The sequence below is a fragment of the Periplaneta americana genome, chromosome 14 (assembly GCF_040183065.1).
Source record: "Periplaneta americana isolate PAMFEO1 chromosome 14, P.americana_PAMFEO1_priV1, whole genome shotgun sequence".
Taxonomy (NCBI): domain Eukaryota; kingdom Metazoa; phylum Arthropoda; class Insecta; order Blattodea; family Blattidae; genus Periplaneta; species Periplaneta americana.
The window spans coordinates 92,184,674-92,207,251 of record NC_091130.1 but is presented as its reverse complement, the minus strand read 5'-3'; the positions used below and the strand labels follow the sequence as shown (position 1 = coordinate 92,207,251).

Below are 22,578 nucleotides of genomic sequence, written 5' to 3'. Positions count from 1 at the left end.
GTGACTTCTTGCTTCCTCTAGTTTGGTCTACCTTAGGGCTGGGCAGTGTGCATTGTGTAGCAAGTTCATTTCGTGTTTCTGGTCCCAGAGCATACAGTATGAATACAGTAGAGGTGATAGAATACTTGTATGATTTGAGGCTTTCTCGGCGTTGGTTCGCTAATATGTTTTCGCGGGATATCAGCCGAGTTAAGATTTTGGAATGCTCCAAGCTTTCGACTGCTATCTCTGCAGCCATCTTCAGGGAAGTGATGTCCGAACAGAAAGTCGAAAGGTTATATAGATGTGGCTGTCTCAGGTGAAACGGGATTGGTTGGCGGATCGGCCAATCCGGGGCCGGGAATTGTCATCGCCCGCCAAACTTCACGCAGTAATCCCGGGAGGGGCGGAGCTTACGAGCGATGACAATTCCCGGCCCCGGATTGGCCGATCCGCCAACCAATCCCGTTTCACCTGAGACAGCCACATCTATATAACCTTTCGACTTTCTGTTCGGACATCACTTCCCTGAAGATGGCTGCAGAGATAGCAGTCGAAAGCTTGGAGCATTCCAAAATCTTAACTCGGCTGATATCCCGCGAAAACATATTAGCGATAGAATACTTGTTATGTAGATATGTTGGCCCTTTTTTAATAAGTACTGGTAATTAAAACATTGTATAACTTTTAATAAACACATCTTGATTACACAACTTTTAACACTGTATCACTTCGGAATATGTATGGTAAGACTTTCCTGTGTTAAATTTCAACGTACCTAGTTTACATGTTTCGACCTATTTATGGGTCATCTTCAAAACTGGTCGTTGTTGGTCTTGGCGCCACTTGTTCTGTTTCCTGTGAGGGTGTGTTCCTGTGGTATAGTGTAGAGTCAAAGAGTGTGTGTGTTTTGAAGTTGAGTTGTGTGTTGAGAATTTCGTTGGGGTGTGTTTTTGTGTGTCTGTATATTTCATATTGTTCTAGTGTGTTTAGTTTCTGGCTTTTTGGTTGGAAGTGTAGTATTTCCATATCTGTGTTGATGTCTCTGTGGGTGTGGTTAGCATTTGTAATGTGTTCTGCATATGTGGAGGTGTTTTGTAGTTTTGTTATGGCTATGATGTGTTCTTTGTAATGTGTTTGAAACGATCTCCTGTCTGTCGTATGTAGAAGTTGTTGCAGGTGTTACATTTGAGTTTGTATATGCCTGTGTGGTTGTATTTGTTTGTTTGTGTTGTTTGTGTGTTGAGATGTTTTTGTAGAATGTTATTTGTTCTGTATGCGATGTTGTAATTTAATTTCTTGAATGAGGTTGCAATTTTGTGTGTGTTTTTGTTTTCGTATGTTAGTGTGATGTATTTTTTGTGTTCTTGTGTTTGTGTTGTATTCTTATGTTTTTTGTGATTATGTTTTGTCTTACGTGTTATGTTATCTATTATGTTAGGGTTGTATCCATTTTCTTGTGCTATGTATTTGATTGTGTTTAGCTCTTCGTTGTAATCTTGTTAGTTCATTGGTATGTTGAGTAGTCTGTGTACCATTGTTCGGAATGTAGCTTGTTTGTGTTGTGTGGGGTGGTTGGATGTGTTGTGTATGTGTGTTGTTGTGGGTTTTCTGTATACTTTGAATGTAACAAAATTACAAAACACCTCCACATATGCAGAACCCATCACACCCATAGAGACATCAACACAGACATGGAAATACTACACATCCAACCAAAAAGCCAGAAACTAAACACACTAGAACAATATGAAATATACAGACACACAAAAACACACCCCAACGAAATTCTCAACACACAACTCAACTTCAAAACACACACACTCTTTGACTCTACACTATACCACAGGAACACACCCTCACAGGAACAGAACAAGTGGCGCCAAGACCAACAACGGCTAGTTCTGAAGATGACCCATAAATAGGTTGAAACATGTAAACGAGGTACGTTGAAATTTAATACAGGAAAGTCTTACCATACATATTCCGTTTTAATAAATATTTAATGAAATTAATTTACACTGACAAGAGGAGGATTTACTTTCTCTTAGACTACTTTTGGATTGTTTATTTCTTCATTCATTCATTCATTCATTCATAGTTTTCTGCCCAAAGGCAGGTCTTTCACTACAAATCTAACATTCTCAAATCTTTCCTATTTTCTACCTTTCCTTTAATCTCTGCATATGATCCATATTATCTTAATGCCTTAACCTTCTTTATTTCTCTTCTGGTAACCATGGTCTTCGTCTTGTTTGCATTAACCTTCATCTCATACTGCTCACAGCAGTCATTTAGCTCGTCCCCTCTTCTGCTAACAATGCCATATATCATCAGCAAATCTTATGCACTATTCTTCTTTCTTTTTTTATCACCCCCTCCCATGTTCTGTTTGCTAAATCTTCTAAGTATATGTTGAACAAGGTATAAGATAAAGGGCATCATACGCCTCTCCCTATTTCAATTCCTTCAAACATTTCTTCTCTATCCTGACTTCAACTCTATAAAGATTACTAACAGCCTCCTCTCTTTCCAATCCACACCTATTTTCTTCAGGATCCCCAACAGTTTATTCCACTTCACTCTACCAAATGCCTTTTCTAGGTCCACGAATACTATATACACTTCTTTATTCTTCTCTGGGTATCTTTTGGAGATTATTCACAGCAGTCCAATTACATCTCTCGTACCTTTTCCCTTCCTGAAGCCAAATTGTTCTTCTTCCAACTGTCCTTCCATCTTATCAGGCTGATATCAGGCAGATAGTCCTGAACTCATTACATTTCTTGGCATTATTTTTCTTCGGTATTGGCAGCAACACTGTCTCCTTAAATCTTCAGGCCATTCGCCTTTCTCATATGTTTTGTTGCTTAATGATACAATTTCCCTCTTGTCTTCACTCAAGCATTTCAATACTTCAATGGGGATTCCATCAACTCCTGTTCCTTTCCCATTCTTCATTTCCCTAAGTGCTAGTTTAACTTCTTTCCTTAATAAAATAGAAAATCCATTTTCGTCTTTATAACAAATTCGTCTGGATAATTCCCTGTCTCATATAACTCTTCTACATATTTCGTCCATCTGTTCAGTATTCCCTGTTTGCCTGTTATTTCATTTCTGATTTCATCTTCTGTCAACCACATGGATTCTCTGTTTCTGTTTCTGTCTGTTTACTTCGCTGTACATTAAATCATATCTTCCTTTTCCCTCTATATCCTCTATTTCTTTACATTTCTGCTTTATTCAGTCTTTCTTCGCTTTATCAGTTCCTCTTCCTAGTTCGTCATTTAGTTTCCTGAAATTTTTTTTTTTACTTCTGTTTTGATGTTTTTTCCATTTTCTTCTTTCGTCCATCATCTCCAACATTTTCCCTGTGACCCTAGGTCTCTTAATTCTCACGCCTTCTCTTTATCGTATTGTTTCTTCTGCTGCTTTCTATATACAACTTTTCAGATGAGTCCAGCACTCATTACTGTTTCCAGGTGAGGATACTAATGTAGTGGCTTTCTCTTGAAAATGTTCTTCAAATTTTCTTCTTTCCTCTTCATTCTTTCCATGTTCAATTTCTTCGTCGTCTGTCTTCTTATCTTTTTCAGACGAATATCTACTTCACTTATCTGCAGGACATGATGTGAGTTAATATCTGCCCATGGTGAAGTGTTTGCATTTTTTAAACAATTTCGAAATCTTTCCTCTACCAGTGTACTCGTATAGTCTATCTGATATGTTTTCGTCCCTTGGGCATGTCCATATGTATTTTCTTCGTTTATGTTGTTGGAATAATGTATTTCCAACAATCATTGCATTTGTTTTACAGAAATTTACCAAAGATTCTCCTCTGTCACTTCTTTTTCAAAATTCTTATTTTTCAACTGTTCTTCCATCTTGTCTTCCTACTATTGCGTTCCAATTGCTTATTAGGATTTTTGCTCCCTTCTTGTCCTTGACTATCTCATCTATCTCAGCTTTCTTCCTCTTCCTCGTCTACTAATCCACTATGTGGCATGTAAACTTGCACTAGCACTAAGTCTATTTTCTTCCCTAGTAGTCTCACCATTATCATCTGGTCATCTACATAATGCACTAATATCACTTTATCTTTCACCTGTGGTCCCAGTAATACACCAACACCATAACTTCCTTTGAATTCACCATTTGCATAAAACAATCTAAATTAATCACTCACCACTATTTTCTCACCTCAATTCTGATGAATGTGCGTTAATAAATTATATTTTCAACTGTGAATTTATTTATTTTTATTTCCAGTCTGAAATCTGAAATTATGCCTTACAAAGTCTTAAGTCTTGCTAGTAACCCTTAGAAAGGGCAACTATAACGTTTTGTTATCTCTCTCTCTCTCTCTCTTTTTTTTTTTTTTTTTTTGCTGTGACAGATGACAGTCTTTCCATGCACTCTCGACATTCTGTCCTCACATGCCCCTATTCTACTACCTTCCTATTCAGAAAAAAGGTTAGTGTTTATAATAATAATAATAATAATAATAATAATAATAAATTACAGTAATATTTAAAAAGTTGTCATATAATTAATGTTATCCATCTCATAAAAAAATTGTGTATTTTCATATTTCACAAGAAAACTAGGGAGGTTTGACCCATTTTAAATACTGTACCGGTATTCTATTCTTTATTTTGTCACGGAAATCTTGTAAAATCAAATTAATTTCATTATAAGATGAGGAAAGCATTGATTGACTTGTAGTAATTTTAGTAGATGCCTGCTATGAACTTCTATCTATAAATATTTATTTTATAAAATAATAATCATCATCATCATCGTCACTCCAAGGATTAGGCAATTGCCCATTCCGACTTCATAATTCATGAGCCCTACGTTTTCTAGGTCTCCCGACATCACACCTTCCTCTTGCTTGATAATTTCTTGCTAATAATGAATATCTCTCCTTACTCATTCCATTCATGTGTTCAATCCACTTTTGTCTATAATTCGTGACTTATAAAGGTTGTACTTTTAATTCTTCTCTTATATCCTCATTTCTAATTCTATCAAGTTTTGTACACCCTTTAACTTGTCTGAGGAACCTCATCTCCGCCATTTGTATTCTCTCTTTCTGTTTTTTCGTTGGAGCCCAAGTTTCACATCCATACAATATTGTGGGAATTGCCATTACTTTATACATTTTTACTTTTGTTTCTTTTTAAATGGCAAGTTGTAGCCGATTTAAGTGAATGCCATATTTTAATGTTTTGGTGGCTACTTCATTCACACACAACCCCCAGAATGTCTGGAGGACCACACCTGCTGTTGGTCGACGGGTCCACGGACCTAGTTGGGAGATCTTGTTGATCACCAACTTTCCCTCCTTAAGCCACCTGAATTTATTGAAACAAGACAGAGATAAAGCAAGAATCAAAGCAGAACATAGCAAAACACTAGAAGATACTCAAGATTGGAGAAGGAAGACTGCCATTCTTAAAAAAGCAATCATAACCGCAAAAAAGAACAGTTTTAATAAATTTATTGAAAATATTAATTACAGAACCGATAGCGCTAAAACATATAAATTTATGAAGAATATTTTCAATACACAGGAAAATATTAGCCAACCTATTATTCATAATAACAAAACACTAACAGATAGTAGAGATATAGCAAATGCATTTAATAAACACTACTCAAACTCTCACAGATTACATCCCAATATCAAAAAACTGACAAATTTATCAAAAGAGAATTACATAAATATAATAAAAACAATATCACAAAACCTGAAATATTCCATCCAAAATTTTACTTCCAAAGAATTAAGCATAGCTATACAAAATTTAAAAACCAAGAAATCTCCTGGTCCCAACAACATTCATTCAGAATTTTTTAAACATTTGGGGGAAAAAGCCAAGTCTGTACTTTTATCCATTTTCAATTTTTCATGGAACACCTCAATTCCTGCAGCTTGGAAGAAAGCAATCATTGTACCAATTCACAAAAAAGGGAAACCTTCTCATGATGTTAATAGTTATCGACCAATAGCACTATTAAGTGTGATAGCAAAAACTATGGAGTCAATGATTTCCAACAGATTAACTTGGTATTTTGAATCTCAAAATCTTTTATCACCAAGACAAGCTGGCTTTCGACAACTACACTCTACTAATGAACAAGTCATACACCTCGGCCAAGAAATAAAATACAGTTTTAACAAAAAAGAAGATACCTTGGCAATATTTATTGACTTTCAATTAGCATATGACTCTGTTTGGAGAAATAAATTACTATTAAAACTCCATAAATTAGGTATCTCCAGCAATATGTTCAGATGGATATCAGAATTCCTTAGTCAAAGATTCATTGCTACTAAATTCAATAGCTCACTTTCTAGTTACAGGGAGACATATCGAGGTCTACCCCAGGGCGCTGTCCTCAACACAACTTTATTCAATATTTATATAAATGACTTACCCTCTCTATTAGAGGCATCAAACATGAAAACTGCAATATTTGCAGATGATATAGTTTTGTGGACTTCTGGATCTCACAGACATAGAGACAAAATTCAAAATTCTGCTCTTAAAGCTCTAAATCAACTACATGAATGGAATACATCAAATTTGATGACACTCAATTTAGGCAAAAGTAACTACCAAATATTTTCACTTGGTAAAAAAGAAAGAGAATTCAATATCCAATACAATGGCCAACAACTCCCTAGGACTTATGAATCCAAATATCTTGGAGTTATTTTCGACAGTAAGTTAACATGGAGCAACCATTTGAAATATATTTCTGAAAAAGCTCGTAAAAGATTCTCCCTTCTGAAAAGACTAGCAGGAAAGAAATGGGGTTGCTCTAGAAATACTTTGAACACTACATACAAAATGTTTATACAGCCAGTGCTGATGTACTGCGGAGAAATTTTAATTACTTTACCTTTCATAAACGAAATAGAATGTGTTCAAAACCAAGCTCTCAGGCTCATCACTGGTGGAATCAAAACAACTCCAATAGATTCTACGAGATTCCTCACTAATATTAACAGCATCAAAATGATAATAGAAAAAAAAGCACTGATTCGATATGAAAAACTTATCAGATTACCAGGAAACAATTGGCATTCATACAGTCCTCTCCGTAGATTAAAAACTCAAAAAAGTTTCATATCCATGGTTCAAGAATTAAAACAGAAAATCAACGTCCCAAATTTAAAAGAAAACTTACAAATTAAACCAAACCAATGGATACCATCCCATTGTGGAATCCTGGGAAACGAGAATGCGGATGCTTTAGCAAAGAAGGGCAGCACTGCTACTTACAGACCTGTTACTAAGTCTACGTATTCCTCTGTGAAAAGATTTATTAAATCTACATACTTAGACTTCAACAAACAAAATTTGATAACAGTCTCAAGGGAAAAAATGGAACTCTCTGCATCATAATCCACAGTTGATTCCCGATTTATCGCACAAATCGTCTGTAGCTGCATTTAGATTGGCAACAGGCCATGACTGTTTAGCCAAGCATCTGCATAGAATTGTAATATATCAGTCCCCTAACTGTCCATTGTGCAACTCAAACCAAGAAATGGATTGAGAACATCTCAAAATCTGTGCGTCAGATGCTAACCATGGCAATATCTTTGAAAAATATTGGAGTGCAAGAGGTCAAATGACTTTATTGTCAAATGCCTGGCATTAGAAAACAACAACAACTTTTGTTTCTTTTCTAACTTTATTTTTGAATGTTCTCTGTATTGTTCCACATATCATCTGAAATTTATTTATTTTAGAATCAATATATCTTTCTATATTGTAACTAATATCACACCCCAAATATTTGAAACTAGACACTTATTCTGTACTTTGATTTTCTAAAATAAGTATGGATCTCACTGGATATTTTCCTCTAAATGCCATTGTCTTTGTTTTTTTTTTTTTACTGATATCTTTAGATCATGTAATTTACATATTTTATTTAATTCATGTAAAGATTTCTGTAAGTCATCTTCATTTTTCTGTATTATGATTAAATCATCTGCAAACAAAAGATTATTTATATATACTTATTTATCTACTCTTATTCCTGGATTCACTAAAACTTTCCATTTATTTAAAATGTCGTCTATATATATTGTGACGGCCACGTGAGGTTCGAACTCACGAGCAGCAGAAGGAAGTGCTAAGTCGGTCTGTTTTGGGTGGGTTGCGCGCGCATCTGCTCCCTGTGGCATGTGCTGCGGAGAGAAGACAGGGGAAAGAGCGATCGCGGCGGAGAGGAGAGGGGTCCGGATTGTTCGAGTGCTTTCTCTGGAGTGCTATCTGGACGCGCGTCGAAAATCGAGAACTCGTACTTTCCAGACTACGTCGCTGTGGATATAAAAGAAGAAACGCGAGTGAACTCGGAGTGATTCATTCAGCCCGTCAGTAAGGCAGTGTTGTTAAAGTCAGTAAGCCAGTCTTGTGTAGCAGTGAAGCCAGCTTCGAGACCAGAGCGCGACTTGAGTTGTGTCCGTAACTGTGGAGCCTGAAGCCCGGAGTTCGAGTGCAGTGGACCGCAGTTGGGGGACCTGAGTTCGAAGTTCAGCGGATCGTCTCTGAAGGCCTGGGGTTCGAGATTCTGTGAACGCGAGTGACTGAGCTAGAAGAACTAGCTAAGACAAACGAGCTGTGAACTGAGAACTGACCGTTTTGTGTTGTAAATAGTGCTTTGTAAATATTAGTTAAGATTAACAGTTCATTGTTGTTCGTAATAGTCCAAGTAAATTGTCATTGTCGTCTGTGGAGTGCACTAACGAAGACTGTGTTACTGTGTGGAGAGCAAATCCTATTGTTGAGATAATAGAATTACATTGTTGTCTAGTTTAAAAAGTTACAATATATTAAATAAAGTGGGCGATAAACTGCACCCTTGTCGTAACCCAGTGTTTGTTTTAATTGTATCTGTTCTTCTGAATCCTGTGTCTATAATTATATTTTGTATCTTCATATAATTTCTTTATTGTGTCAACAAGGCACAGTGCGTATCCTTTCATTAATAATATTTCCCATAATTTTTGTCTGTTAACTCAATCGAAGGCCTTATCGAAATCTATAAATCCTATATGAGTTTCTAAGTTGTTTTCTCTTCTCTCCTCTCCTCTCCTCCCCTCCCCACCCCTCCCATCCCCTCCCCTCCTCTCCTCTCCTCCCCTCTCCCCTCCTCCCCTCCTCTCCCCTCTCCTCTCTCCTCTCCTCTCCTCTCCTCTCCTCTCCTCTCCTCTCCTCTCCTCTCCTCTCCTCTCCGAGTTGTTTCAGTGTAAATACATTGTCTATACACGACCTGCCCTTTCTAAATCCACTTTGATTTTCATTTATTATTACTTCTGTTATATTTCTCATTCTATTATTTATTATTTTCGTATATACCTTACAACCAGTATTCATTAAGCTAATCCCTCTATAGTTTTCACAATTCCCCCGGTCTCCTCTTTTAAATATATTCTTTACAATTGCTGTTTTCCAGATATTTGGAATCTCATAGTTCTGCCAACATCTATTAATTAAGTGCAGTATTCGTAATTTACACAATATTCCACTATATTTTATTAACTCCATATTCATATTATCTAATCCCGTTGCTTTCTTGTTCTTAGCAGTTTTCAGAGCCATTTCTAATTCATTTATATCTATTACATCAATATTTTCCACTTTTATTTCTCCCTCGTTGTTCTCTTTTCCTTTAATTTCCTCCTTTTTCCAAACTCTTTCATAATGTTGTATCCATTCTTGTTCTGGGATTATGTTCAATCTAGCAGTATCTTTCTCTGTTTGATTTAGATATTTCACTAATTTATTACCTATTTCTTGTCTTCCATACATGTCATGTTCTACTGTACTTATAAATTTATGCCATGACTCCTCATGGGCTTTTCTTAAAATGCTTTTAGCAATTCTTCTTTTCATTTTATATTCTTCGTAAGATTCTTCTGTTTTCTGTCGTAAATATGTATTATATGCTTTTTGTTTTTCATCCACTGCATTTTGTATATCCGCATTCCAAATCCTCAAGCCCTTCCTATTCCTTATTCTATTTTTCTTTCCTAATATTTCGTTTGCTGTTTTATGTATTATCTTGCATATGTTTTTCCATTCGGTATTTCTATCTTCCGACATCACTATCTCTGATATATATTTATTCATTCTGCTTTCATAATGTTGTCTGATACTTTGGTCTTGTAACAGATATACTTTATATACTTCTTCTTGGTTTCTTTTATTCTTAATGTTCTTTTTTCGTCACTTTGCTATTATGTTTATTTTACTTATCAGGAGGTAGTGATCAGAGTATATATCACTTCCTCTATGTACTTTCACGTCTGTCGCCAAAGCTCCAGGCTTATTGTTTACAATTAAGTAATCAATTATTGATCTTGAATTATTTCCACTTCTTGTATATTTATGTATGTCCTTTTTTCGGAAATAGGTATTCATCACTTTTAATTGATTAAAGGTTGAAAACTGTCTCAATTCCTGTCCATTATCATTTATTGTATTTTCTCCATTATATCCTATTACATTAGGTATAGGGACATTGCCTACTCTGGCATTTAAGTCTCCACTTATTATTAGATGATGGTCTTTTGTTTTATAGAATTTTTTTTGTTTCTTCTTTCTTGCCTTCCTCCGGGGCATACACAGCAATTATCATCATATATCCTCTTTCAATTTTGAATCGGGCTATCAGGATTCTTTCATTTATAAACATATTGTAACTTTATACAAAACAATAATGTAATTTTATTCTCGCAATAATAATCACTTTCTACAATTTAATTTAAACACTCCCATCAACAATGGGATTTCCACTCCACACAGCAACACAGTATTCGTTATTGCACTCCACAGACGACAATGACAATTCACTTGGATTATTGCGAACAATAATGTGCTCCTAATCTCAACTAATGTTCACAAAGCACTATTTACAACACAAAACTGTCAGTTCTCAGTTCACAGTTCGTTTGCCTTGGCTAGTTCTTCTAGCTCAGTCACTCAAGTTCACAGTATCTCGAACCCAAGACCTTCAGAGACAGTCCACTGAACTTCGAACTTAGGTCCCCCAACTGCGGTCCACTGCACTCGAACTCAGGACTTCCGGCGACTGTCCACTGGCCAGGACGCTCACACAGCTGCGGACACACTCAAGTCGAACTCCGGTCTCGAAGCTGGCTTCACTGCTACACAAGACTGACTGGTTTGCTGTCCAAAAACTAGCAATGACTGCCGTCAGCTCACTTGCGTCTCCTATTTATCACTAGACCATAGTTTCGAGAAAGTACGATGCTGGAAATTTCCACAGATGCCGAGAAGATGGCGCCTCTCGACTTCTCTGGATTTCTCCCCTCAGTCGCAGGCGCATTACTTCCCCCTCTCTGCTGCGGAACAGCGTGCTGTCGTTCCCCTTACGTCTGTCTCCTCCAGACCCGAGCGGGCGCAGCCTTCTTCACCTCGTCGCTCGTTTTCTCGTTCGCCCCAACCTCTGTGGGACACGATCGACTCCCGGCTGTCACAATATAGCTATTCAGTTTATTCTTCCATTTTTCATCTATTAAAACTGCTACTCCACACTGTGCTCTTGTTTTCTGTTCTACTCCACTATACAACATAGTATAGTGTTTTAAGTCCTTTGTTCCTTTTAATTTCTTTTTTCTTTCTGTTATTGTTGCTATATTATTTCTTTTTTTTTTTTTAGTTCTCCCTCTAATTCTTCTTCTTTTGTATTTAGTCCCCTTACGTTCCAGTTTCCTAATTTGAGTGTACTCTTTATTCCAAATCGTATGCTTTTATCTTGCTTGTAATAATAATAATAATAATAATAATAATAATAATAATAATAATAATAATAATAATCCGTGGCGCTACAGCCCACGAAGAGCCAAGACCAACCAGCTGCCTGCAGGCCTCACGGCCACATGCCGAAGCAGAGGTGGACGATCATCCAACCAGAGTGGAAGTATTGTGTGGTTAGCACGATGAGCCCTCCAGCCATTATAGCTGGTTTTTATAAACTAATACGTATTAAAAATCTTATATATGTGACAATTTCTATACAGGGAAGTGCGAGCCGCGTATAAAAAACCTTATATATGTGATAATTTCTATACATTATAAATACTGATAAACTTGAAATGAGTTACCTAATATAAAAATAATACATAATTGAATTATGAAAACAAATTGCTATTTTTTTCTATCTTTGAAAAATATTCACTCAAAGTTGTCTGATTAAATGTTGTGTGCTAGGGGTTTTTTTTTTTCCTGGTACCTTTTTACCTCTAGCTACTGCCTATTCATAGGGACATTATAAAATTTCTCTTGGTGTTAGTTCATAATTCAGTTTTGATGCAAAAATTAAATAATTTTCCAGCTCAGTTTCCTCTTCATCACCGGTGGAGAAAATTTGGCAGCTGTTGTGATTTGCCTTAAACGTTTTTCTGTCTATGCCATATTCAGTTGTAACAGCTCGAACATTTATACCACCTTCAATCGCTTGTTTTGCAGTTGCCTTAATTGTTTCTGGCTCCACTTTCGTGGTATCCTGTTAAAATAGTTGTAACAATCATAATTATTATTTAAATACTCATCTATTTTTCTTTGAAGTATCACGTGAATCAAACCTCCCTACTTGATCATTTTTCCTAATTGAAATATTTACACAGATGTGCACACCTGTGGAGTAACGGTTAGCGCGTCTGGCCATGAAACCAGGTGGCCCGGGTTTGATTCCCAGTTGGGGCAAGTTACCCGGTTGAGATTTTTCAGGGGTTTTTCCCTCAACCCAATATGAGCAAATGCTGGGTAATTTTCGGTGCCGGACCCCAGACTCATTTCACTGGCATTATCACCATCACATTCAGATTGTAGATGTTGAAAAAGCATCGTAAAATAACCTATTAAAATAAAAAAAATTTACACAGTTCCTTGTGAAATAAACTAAATTGTAAATGTATCAATTTAAACCTTAAGCATTACAGAATTAAATAAAATTATAAATATTTTCAATATGATTAATTTCACTCACCTAGATTCTTACAAATTGGAGCAACAAAACTCAGTTTTCAGAGTCAAAACAGACAAGAAGTCCTAGGTCAGCTGTTTATCCTTTATCCTTTCACTTCCTTCTCTCACTTATCTTTTAATTATATTTCGTTATATGCATAATGAAATAGAATTTTATGAGTCCTATTTTTTTGTTATGTGTACGAAATGCATTTCAGAAGCAAAGAAAATGAAAGTCTTGCACTGTCTTTTCTTTAAATGTGTACATTTATTTTTCTTGGGTACAGGTATTTCACTCAGATTACTTCTTAATCACTAATTGAACATTTTTATTGTTTAAAAATTTTATTTCCAGAATGAACGGTAACATAGTAGATATACCTGAAGAGCTTTTCTTCAGGTTAATGGAAATAAGTATCAAAGCAGCTCATGATAACGAGAAGGTGAGTTACCATATAATTATTTCTGCATACATATTTGTCTTGTGTAATAAAATTACATAATATAAAATTGTACAAAAAAAGTATGTTGTATATTTACCAACCTATTATCATACAAAATATGAGGATCGTTTCATAAATCATGGTAACTTCTTCTTCTGCAGTCTTTAATCTTGCGATTGGTTTGTAACAGCTCTCCATGCATCCCTATTCATGGCAAGTCTTTTCACTTCTTGATATGTGGAGCATGTGGTATCTTCTTTAATATTTGAAAGGTAGTTTTTCCGTGGGCGTCCCTTTTTGTTCTTTCCTTCTATTTGTCCTTCTATTCTTTTGACAACTGGGTGATGATTTCTAATTAGATGGCCTAAAAGTAAATGTCTTCTTTTTTGAATTGTATACATAATTTCTCTTGTATGTCCTATTCTCTTCAATATTTCTTTGTTAGTGATTTTATCTATCCAACTTACTTTCAGCATTCACATTTCGAAAGCCTTTAATCTTCTTTTTTCTTCTTTGGCGATTGTCCAAGCTAAACTCCATACATACGACTTCAAAAAGTGTTTACGGATGTCTATGGATATGTTTTTTTATATTAACAGTGTTTTTTTCTTGTTGAATGTCAATTTTGCTAAAGTAATTCTGTTTCTTATCTAACACTTCTTTCATCTTTTGTAATTTTGGAGCCTAGATAACTAAAATTCTTTAACTTTTTCTAACATTTGATCTCCTGACTTAATTTGCGTTTTTGTTTGTTCCTTTTCTCCACATACCAAAATTTTGGTTTTTCTTTTATTTATTTTCATTCCATATGATTCTAAAATTTGTTCCATTTTTTCCAACATCTTTTCAAGATCCTCCTTATTTTCTGCCAGCAACACGATATCATCCACGTATCTTAACATACTCCATTTTTCTCCTTGAATTTTCATCCCAATGTCTGTATGTTCTTTGATCAAAGAACATAGTAACTGTGTTACGATAAAGCTGCAGAAATGGAAATCCACTACATACATTTGAAGGTCACTAGAATGTGCTTTGCAGTGCTAGCACCAAATAGGCCCAGACACAGAGGTCAACAGGCAAGGACAGTCAAAAGATATGTAAATAGAAATCATTGTTTTATTATACATAAAAGGAAACAAATTTTATTACACACAGCTAACACCCTTCAAAATAGTCCCCCATGGCTTCCGCACATCTTCGCCAACAATGGAGAAGGCGTTGAATACTATCATCTGTGTATAGTTCATCAATGTGTACCACCTGTCATCGAATTGCTGTTAAGATGTCCTCTTTGTTTACAAAGTGCTTCCTATGCAGCTGCTTCTTCAGTTGTGGATTGAGATCAAAGTTCTCATGGACTGAGATTGGACAAGTAGGGAGGATATTGTAAGATCTCTCACTCCCACCACTGTAAAAGGTCCCTGACACGAGCTACAGTGTGGGATGTAGCATTATCATGGAGGATTATGGTGCTGTTCATCTTAGAGCACAGAAGACACAGCTCTGCAGTATATATTGTCTACACTCCAACTCTGGCTACTAGCAACAGGCATCTATAATGAACACCGATCAAAATATCCCTCATTTCTCATGAAAAACAAAAACTGAATAGACTATGGGTGGACTATAGTGGACTTTATGTTGTCAGCAAACAGCTGGATACATTAAGAAGATTGATTGATTCTTTTAATTATGCAGCGAGACGCTGTATGTTGAAGAGCAAGCTGTGCCTATAAAAATTCTTGAAGATTACTATCTGGATATCAGCATCTGATTTACAACTATCATCCAGCTCATTTGTCAGATTGGAACAATAATCGCATATAGGACGCACAATGAACCAATTTGAGCCAAAGTACATAAATTCATCTCGCCCAGTCCTCAAAAAGCCAGCCAGTCGACAACTACTACACTAAGATTCGCTGAGTTGTCATTTTCGTGTAGGCAATCCCACCCATTCCTGAACCACTTGCGATATGGGAATCATATAGAATCATGGGAATGATATAGAATCATAATGGAATGGAGATGAAGCACAGTGATGGTAATGCCTAATGTGGGGAAATGGGAGAAAACCCTGAGAAAACTTCAATCACGAGCTTGTTCATCGCTTACTTGTCGAGCAGAAGGTCTAGACCACTCTAGTACTAACCTTCATTCCAAGCAAGAAAATCTCGCATATCAACAAACATAACAGAAAATCCTTCCATATCACAACTGAAGTACTATGTTCGGGCCTGAAAATGAGACATGCATCAACTCATGTGGAGCAATGACAGATGACATGACATGTTTTGATTATGTTGTTAGTGGTGACAAACCATAGTTAAATTTTATTATGCAAGGGCTTTATTTATAGAATGATAATGGACTAGAGAGAGAATGATGTTGATGTCTACTTTCTGAAGATGCGACCGACTTTTGGGTGAGACTTTCTTTTGTGACTTCGCCCCCCCCCCCCCCCCGCCATATGGTACTAAACCCCATTCGAAAAATATAAATCCCTGTAAAATCGAAAATAATGACAATTTTATTCAAAAATCAGTGGATACTACACAAAGTATGATGAAATTGAATTATGTATGGTGCAACAATTACACGAAATATTAGGTAAACATAATTTGTAGTACTTCAAACCATTACCACCGTAACACTGCAGTAATAATTCAATACAAAGTGGTAAATTCTATTAAAGGAAGGGCGTTGCAAACTCGTATTTTTAGCAAAATTTTGAAGGTATGGGTTCGTTATATGAAAATACTCTTTATCACATGGAAAATGGCTTTCTTGGGGTAACATGTTGAAAAGAGTTTTACAGTTAAGAACAGAACTTGTAATATACCTGACTTTTAATATACAAGACAAGAAATCGGAATATATACAAACCTTTTCCAATTGAAGAATCGAATCCCAAAACACACTCAGTCCATTTGGCCATTTTTATTATTTGTACATATCTATATTATATCTAAGAAGGATTTATGGATCAATATGTGAGAATGGCATATGGAGGAACCAAGAGCTGTATACACTCTAAGAATCCTGATATCATTAAGTACATCAAGATATCCAGATTGAGGTGAGCAGGACATGTAATGAGGATGAAGGATGAAAAAATTTCAAGGAAAATTATGACACTACAAATAGGTAGCAGAGGGGGGTTGAGGAAGTTCAAGATTTTGGTGGATAGATGGAATGAATGGGAATGCTGTATCATTAAGAATGAGGAACTGGAGAATTATTGTGTTGGATCAAGACAGGTGAAGGAGAGTTCTTGAGGAGGCCCAGATTCAGAGATGAATTGTAGCGCCATGAATGATGATGATAACATATATTATATATATATTTTTTTAGATTTCTATCATATTTTAAGCTTCTTTTCTTCCAAAACAACGCCATTTCTTGTCTAAAAGTTTGTGTTATTGTATATATCACTTGAAAACAAGCTCAGTCCGTAGACCGGTTGATAAAAAACTATTAGCCCAGTCTTTTCATAAAAATGGACTGAACGCATTTTGAATAATAGTTTACAAGGCCAAGATGTTAACATTATAACTGTCAAAGATGAAATTAACGGGTTTACAAAGAAACGTGATTTCTGGTCAATATCATTTGACAAAAATATATTTCATTCATTCCAGTGCAAAGTGGGCCAGAATGCGAGTCTAGCGGGAAAAAAATAATTTACATAAAATTTTATCTCAGTAGGCGACAAAATGATTAAATAAGGAAAATTAAACATAATAGATAACAGAAAAGCCAAAAGAATGCCCATGAACTCAGTGAAGGTTAGGTACCGCAGACATTTTTTTAGTAATATTAGAGCTTGCCTATTCAGAACTGTAATTAACGTTTGATGAGGCACTAGAATCATCTGTAGAATTGTCACCACCTTCGTCTGTGTCGTCTTCATTGTTATCATCATCATCTTCATTATCACCACCACCATCGTCACCGTCACCGTCACCGTCACCGTCATCTTGGATGTTACCTTTCTTTTCATAAGAAGCTCCAGTTACTCTTGGTTTCATGAGCAAACAACGAACATCTATGGATAATGATCTCTTCTTTTTATTTCTCGATGGTGCACTCAAGTGAGCAATCACAGGGTCCGAAGTTACGAGTAAGGTATTAAAAACAGTAGCCCTACGAGAAAACTTTCTAGCATGGCTTTCACTGTATTTTCTTAAGTGCTTATTTCTTAATTCTAGGGCCTCTTCTGATAACATTCCAATTGGCAAGATAACTCTTCTCCCATTTACCATTCCTTCAGTGCATCCTTCAGTAGGCGATTTCTTCTCAGCCAGTAAACCAACCAATTTATTTTTCTCTTCCTGATCAGTTTCAGCATCATTCTTTCTTCACCTACTCTTTCCAACACAGCTTCATTTGTTATTCTGTCTGTCCATTTCACACGTTCCATTTACACTTCAATAGCTTTTCTAGTCGTTTCTCTTCACTTCGTCGTAATGTCTAAGTTTCTGCTCTACACAAAGCACTTCACTAGTCTCTTCCTTAGTTCTTTTTACAGAGGTTCACAGAAGATGTTCCTTTTTATATTAAAAGCTTCCTTTGCCATTGATATCCTCATTTTGACATCCTGGCAGCAGCTCATGTTACTGCTTATAGTACACCCCAAGTATTTGAAGCTGTCCACTTGTTCTACTGCCTCATTTAGAATTCGTACTTTTACCTGCTTTATTTTCCTTCCCTCGTCGACTTCTTCACAAGTCGATCAGTTATGTGATCTAACAATGACTGTAAATCTATATCGGCAGAATATTCTGTAATTTTCATATTTTCTATTGGTGGATAACATCTTAATTTTGCTTCCCTGACAGTATTGTATGATGGATATATGTTATTGTGCCTCTGCTTAGCTTCCATGCATATATTATTGTATTGGATTTTAGATAAATTGTCTACAAGAAATGACAAAGTTTCTTCTGGAGAATATGGAATGGGTAATGGGTGGGATGACTCTATATCTAGTGGCTCTGCGAGGAGTAGTTTCGGTAATGTCCTTAATAATTTTTGCTGCGTCCCTTTTACCGAAAGCTGGAGATGAGATTTGAGCAGCCACTGTTAATTCTTATTGTGATCGCTCTTTAATTAAAGCTTCTAACCTTTTCTGTTGTTGACATTTCGGACTTTATACATCCGAATATTTTATAAAATTTTATGGTTTTAAAATTTAATTCACAAGTTATCTCTGGTGGCCTTAGTTTTATTGTTTTATTTGTTCGTCTTGAATACCAGCTAGTATGGTAGAATTGCTCACTTTTATGATTCTGTAGAAATCACCTTATGTATACTGCATTTGTGTGCCCCGTTTTATCGTGACAACGCTTTTTAGTTCTTTTAGCACTCTGATTATTATATTATTTATGTATTTGTAATATTAAGAATTTTAGATAAGGGCGCAAATAGCCATAGTAGCTGACGTGCCCTTCTTAAACCGTACCTTTTCTGTTAAGTTTTCATTCCTCTTTCTTCAAAGAGTTTTCTAGGCCTTCCACGTTTAGAGGTGGATGGAACTGAACTGGCTGTTTTAAAATTTTGGGGTGCGGCTTTATAAACTTCATCAGAAAAATGTAATTTTTTTTCTAGCCAGCTGGAATTTATTGTTAGAAACCTAGATTCATTATATTACTCTCTTTCCATCGCTCTTGAAATCTCATTTGAAAACACTCAATGTCATTCTAATACAACGTAACACATCAGAAGAACAGTCCTCTATGTTTAGTTTAGATTCTACATAGTGCACCAGTTGATGCTCACTCTGTGTTTTATCACTCAACACTTGGTGTGTTATGGGAGGTCGTGGCGAAACGCACGCCTCTGCAAAGAAAATAAAATTTCCAAGAATTGGGCAAATTTGGGCACATACTGAAACTTTACGTTTATATTTTGGTATGAAAATGCAAACGGATACATTTGTATACATTTTGAAATTATTGTGTAAATTTATAAAATAAGAATTTCACTCGCTGATTACATCAGCTTGTTAATACCTTCAATATAAATGACTGATGAAAAAATGAGAATTTTAACTATATTGATTTGCTAGTGCATACCTCTAGCTTTCTTTTCCATAATTCAGATATTCGCAATAATGCACTGGCACCAAACTAACAACCAACAAAGTTCACCGCTAACACACAACTAGCAATAGACAAAACGCTCCCTCAAGGAAGTGTAGATGACGGTTGTTATATATAAACATGTCCGTTTATTTTTTGTCTCTAGGGTCGATTTTCTTAAGCTATGATTATCTATTAACAGATTCAGAGGGACAAAATGGGGAATAAAGTAAGTTGAGTTTTTATTTTTTTCCTGCTAGATTCGAATTCTGGCCCACTGTGCAGTGTATTAAAGAGCTCATGGAAAATTTCGCTACATTTGATAGGCAAATACTGTGTTTAAAATTAACGGGTTTACAAAGAAACTTGATTTCTGGTCAATATCATGTGACAAAAATACGTTCCAGTGTATTAAAGAGCTCGTGGTAAAATTTCGCAGGTACTGTGTTTTTGAGGAATGCGAGTTTCCACAATTTTAATCAACTTTTTGAGTACATTTCTGAAGAAACTCAAAACAAATACGACTATCACAAAGATGATGAATCCGTTTTTAGGCAGTTGCGTTCAATTGGTTGAAATTCCAGAAACCATGAAGGAAAATCTCTTTTAATGATTAAATTATGCTTTTTTCGTAAAGCGTAGACCAATTTTGGATCAAAAGAATGCAAGAATATCTCGAGCTTGCAAACATACGCAATTCTTAAATTTTTAAATATTTGCAATCTTCTATTTGTGCAAAATGAGTTCCTCCTCTATGTTCACCATCAAAACAAAACTGAGACATTTCCTTGAACTTTAAAATTATATCACTGTGTGTGTGTGTGTGTGTGTAGAATGTTGAGTCCACATTTGAAAAGCTTCTTCTGAAAAACAGGCACATTAATCGCATTAATTATTTTTTACTTTATAACAACTGAAACATTTTTTATTCTTATGTTCAATATTGTTTATGTTTCTAAATACGAAATAAATGTTAATGAGAAAATTTTTTACTTATTTTGTGAATCATTTTGGAACCCCTCTCAACCCATTACACGACCCCCACTTTGGGAGCCGCTGATATAAATTATATACTGCATATATTTGCATTTTGTATGGAAATATTACTTACTTACTTACTTACCTAGTTATGGCTTTTAAGGAATCCAAAGGTTCATTGCTGCTTGTTCCCTATCCTGAACAAGATTAATCCAGTCTCTACCATCATACCCCACCTCTCTCAAATCCATTTTTATATTATCCTCCCATCTACGTCTCGGCCTCCCCAAAGGTCTTTTTCCATCTGGCCTCTCAACTAACACTCTATTGAGTTTACATTTCTCTTATTCATAACATCGACAGAAAAAAAAAATGTTAAAAATGTATTTATATTATATTATCTCAAGTTGATAATAAACTTTAACCCTAATATACTCATGTAAAATAAGGTTTTTATGTGGAAATAAAAAAAAACACTCTATATGCATTTCTGCTACATGCCCTGCCCATCTCAAACATCTGGATTTAATGTTCCTAATTATGTCAGGTGAAGAATACAATGCGTGCAGTTCTGTGTTGTGTAACTTTCTCCATTCCCCTGTAACTTCATCCCTCTTAGCTTCAAATATTTTCCTAAGCACCTTATTCTCAAACACCCTTAGCCTCTGTTCATCTCTCAAAGTGAGAGTCCAAGTTTCACAACCATACAGAAGAACCGATAATATAATTGTTTTGTAAATTCTAGCTTTCAGCATTTTTGAGAGCAGACTGGATGATAAAAGCTTCTCAACCGAATAATAACACACATTTCCCGTATTTATTCTTGCGTTTAATTTCCTCCCGAATATCATTTATATCTCTTACTGTTGCTCCAAGATATTTTAATTTTTCCACCTCTTCAAAGGATGAATTTCCAATTGCTTCAAATAAAATTCCCATGTTTTCCCTAATAGTCTGTGGATTTTCTCCTAACATAGTCACATCATGCGCATAAACAAGGAGCTAATGTAACCCTTTCGATTCCAAACTCTGTCTGTTATCCTGGACTTTCCTAATGGCATATTCTAGAGCAAAGTTAAAAAGTAGAGATGATGGTGCATCTCCTAGCTTTAGCCTGCAGTGAATTGGAAAAGCATCCGACAGAAACTGACCTATATGGACTCTGCTGTATGTTTCACTGAGACACAATTACTATGAACTTCAAATCTCTTAAATTCAACAATTTGACACTTTATTTACGCTTTGAAACTTCCGGACTTCTGCCCTTTTAACAAAATGTTGAAAAAAATTGCAATAGACATAAATTCCAAAGAACCATAAAAGATTTTGCAACAATAACTTCAACTTTAAAAATCCATTTATTTGTTTTCTGAAGTTTTTACAACAATATATCCCTATTAGTGATTAAAGATTACACATATTTCCTCAATGTCCATAATCTTCAGGAAGATTTGTAGCAGCTCTTTCCTCACTTATGAGAGGACTGCGGAATGTCTATATAAAATTCCCGGTGAATATCTCCTCATAGTGAATAATAATATTTTTAAGGTCTTCTACTTTTTCTTTTTTAAGAGCACATTACCTGTAGGATAGCATAGCATTGAAGGTATGTTTAACTAGACCACTGATGAATGCAAATGCCATATTATAGCAAGGAGTATCTGAATCATATTTGAAGTGATGCAGTGAAGTTATGCCAAAATGGACCCTCTCATGCCTCAGTTTTGATGAACTTTCGAGAGAGAAAGCTGTTCTCTTATAGTACTTGTTCCACCAGCCTTTAAAGTTTAAAGTTTCAGTGGATTTATCTAGTTCTTTCACAGTGAATTTTTGTATGGTGCTACCTTCTGTTATTAATTCAGTTAACTGATGTGCAGTATTAAATTCGATCGATCTTTCTTACCCTCCTCTTCACTGTGCTGAAATCACGATCACAAGGGAGAAAACTATTCCCCTTAATGGGAAAGAAGTGCTGGTTCTTTTTGCGTCAGTTAATGCTAGATGCAGTCTGGAAAGAGGGTGATTTTTATTCTTTCCAGCACAGTTGTCACTGAACAACAGGATTTCTTCAATATA

At 35.6% G+C, this 22,578-nt stretch overlaps 1 protein-coding gene across 6 annotated transcripts in view; it reads left to right on the top strand.

Annotated features, from left to right (window-relative positions):
• The window catches only part of LOC138713571 (HEAT repeat-containing protein 6), a 274,274-nt gene that overhangs the window by 191,879 nt on the left and 59,817 nt on the right, over positions 1-22,578 (top strand). For all 6 annotated transcript variants that reach the window (XM_069845747.1, XM_069845743.1, XM_069845744.1 and 3 more), the window contains one exon: positions 13,351-13,438. In XM_069845747.1, coding sequence (XP_069701848.1) covers positions 13,351-13,438 — 88 coding nt within the window. The remainder of the gene's footprint in view (positions 1-13,350; positions 13,439-22,578) is intronic.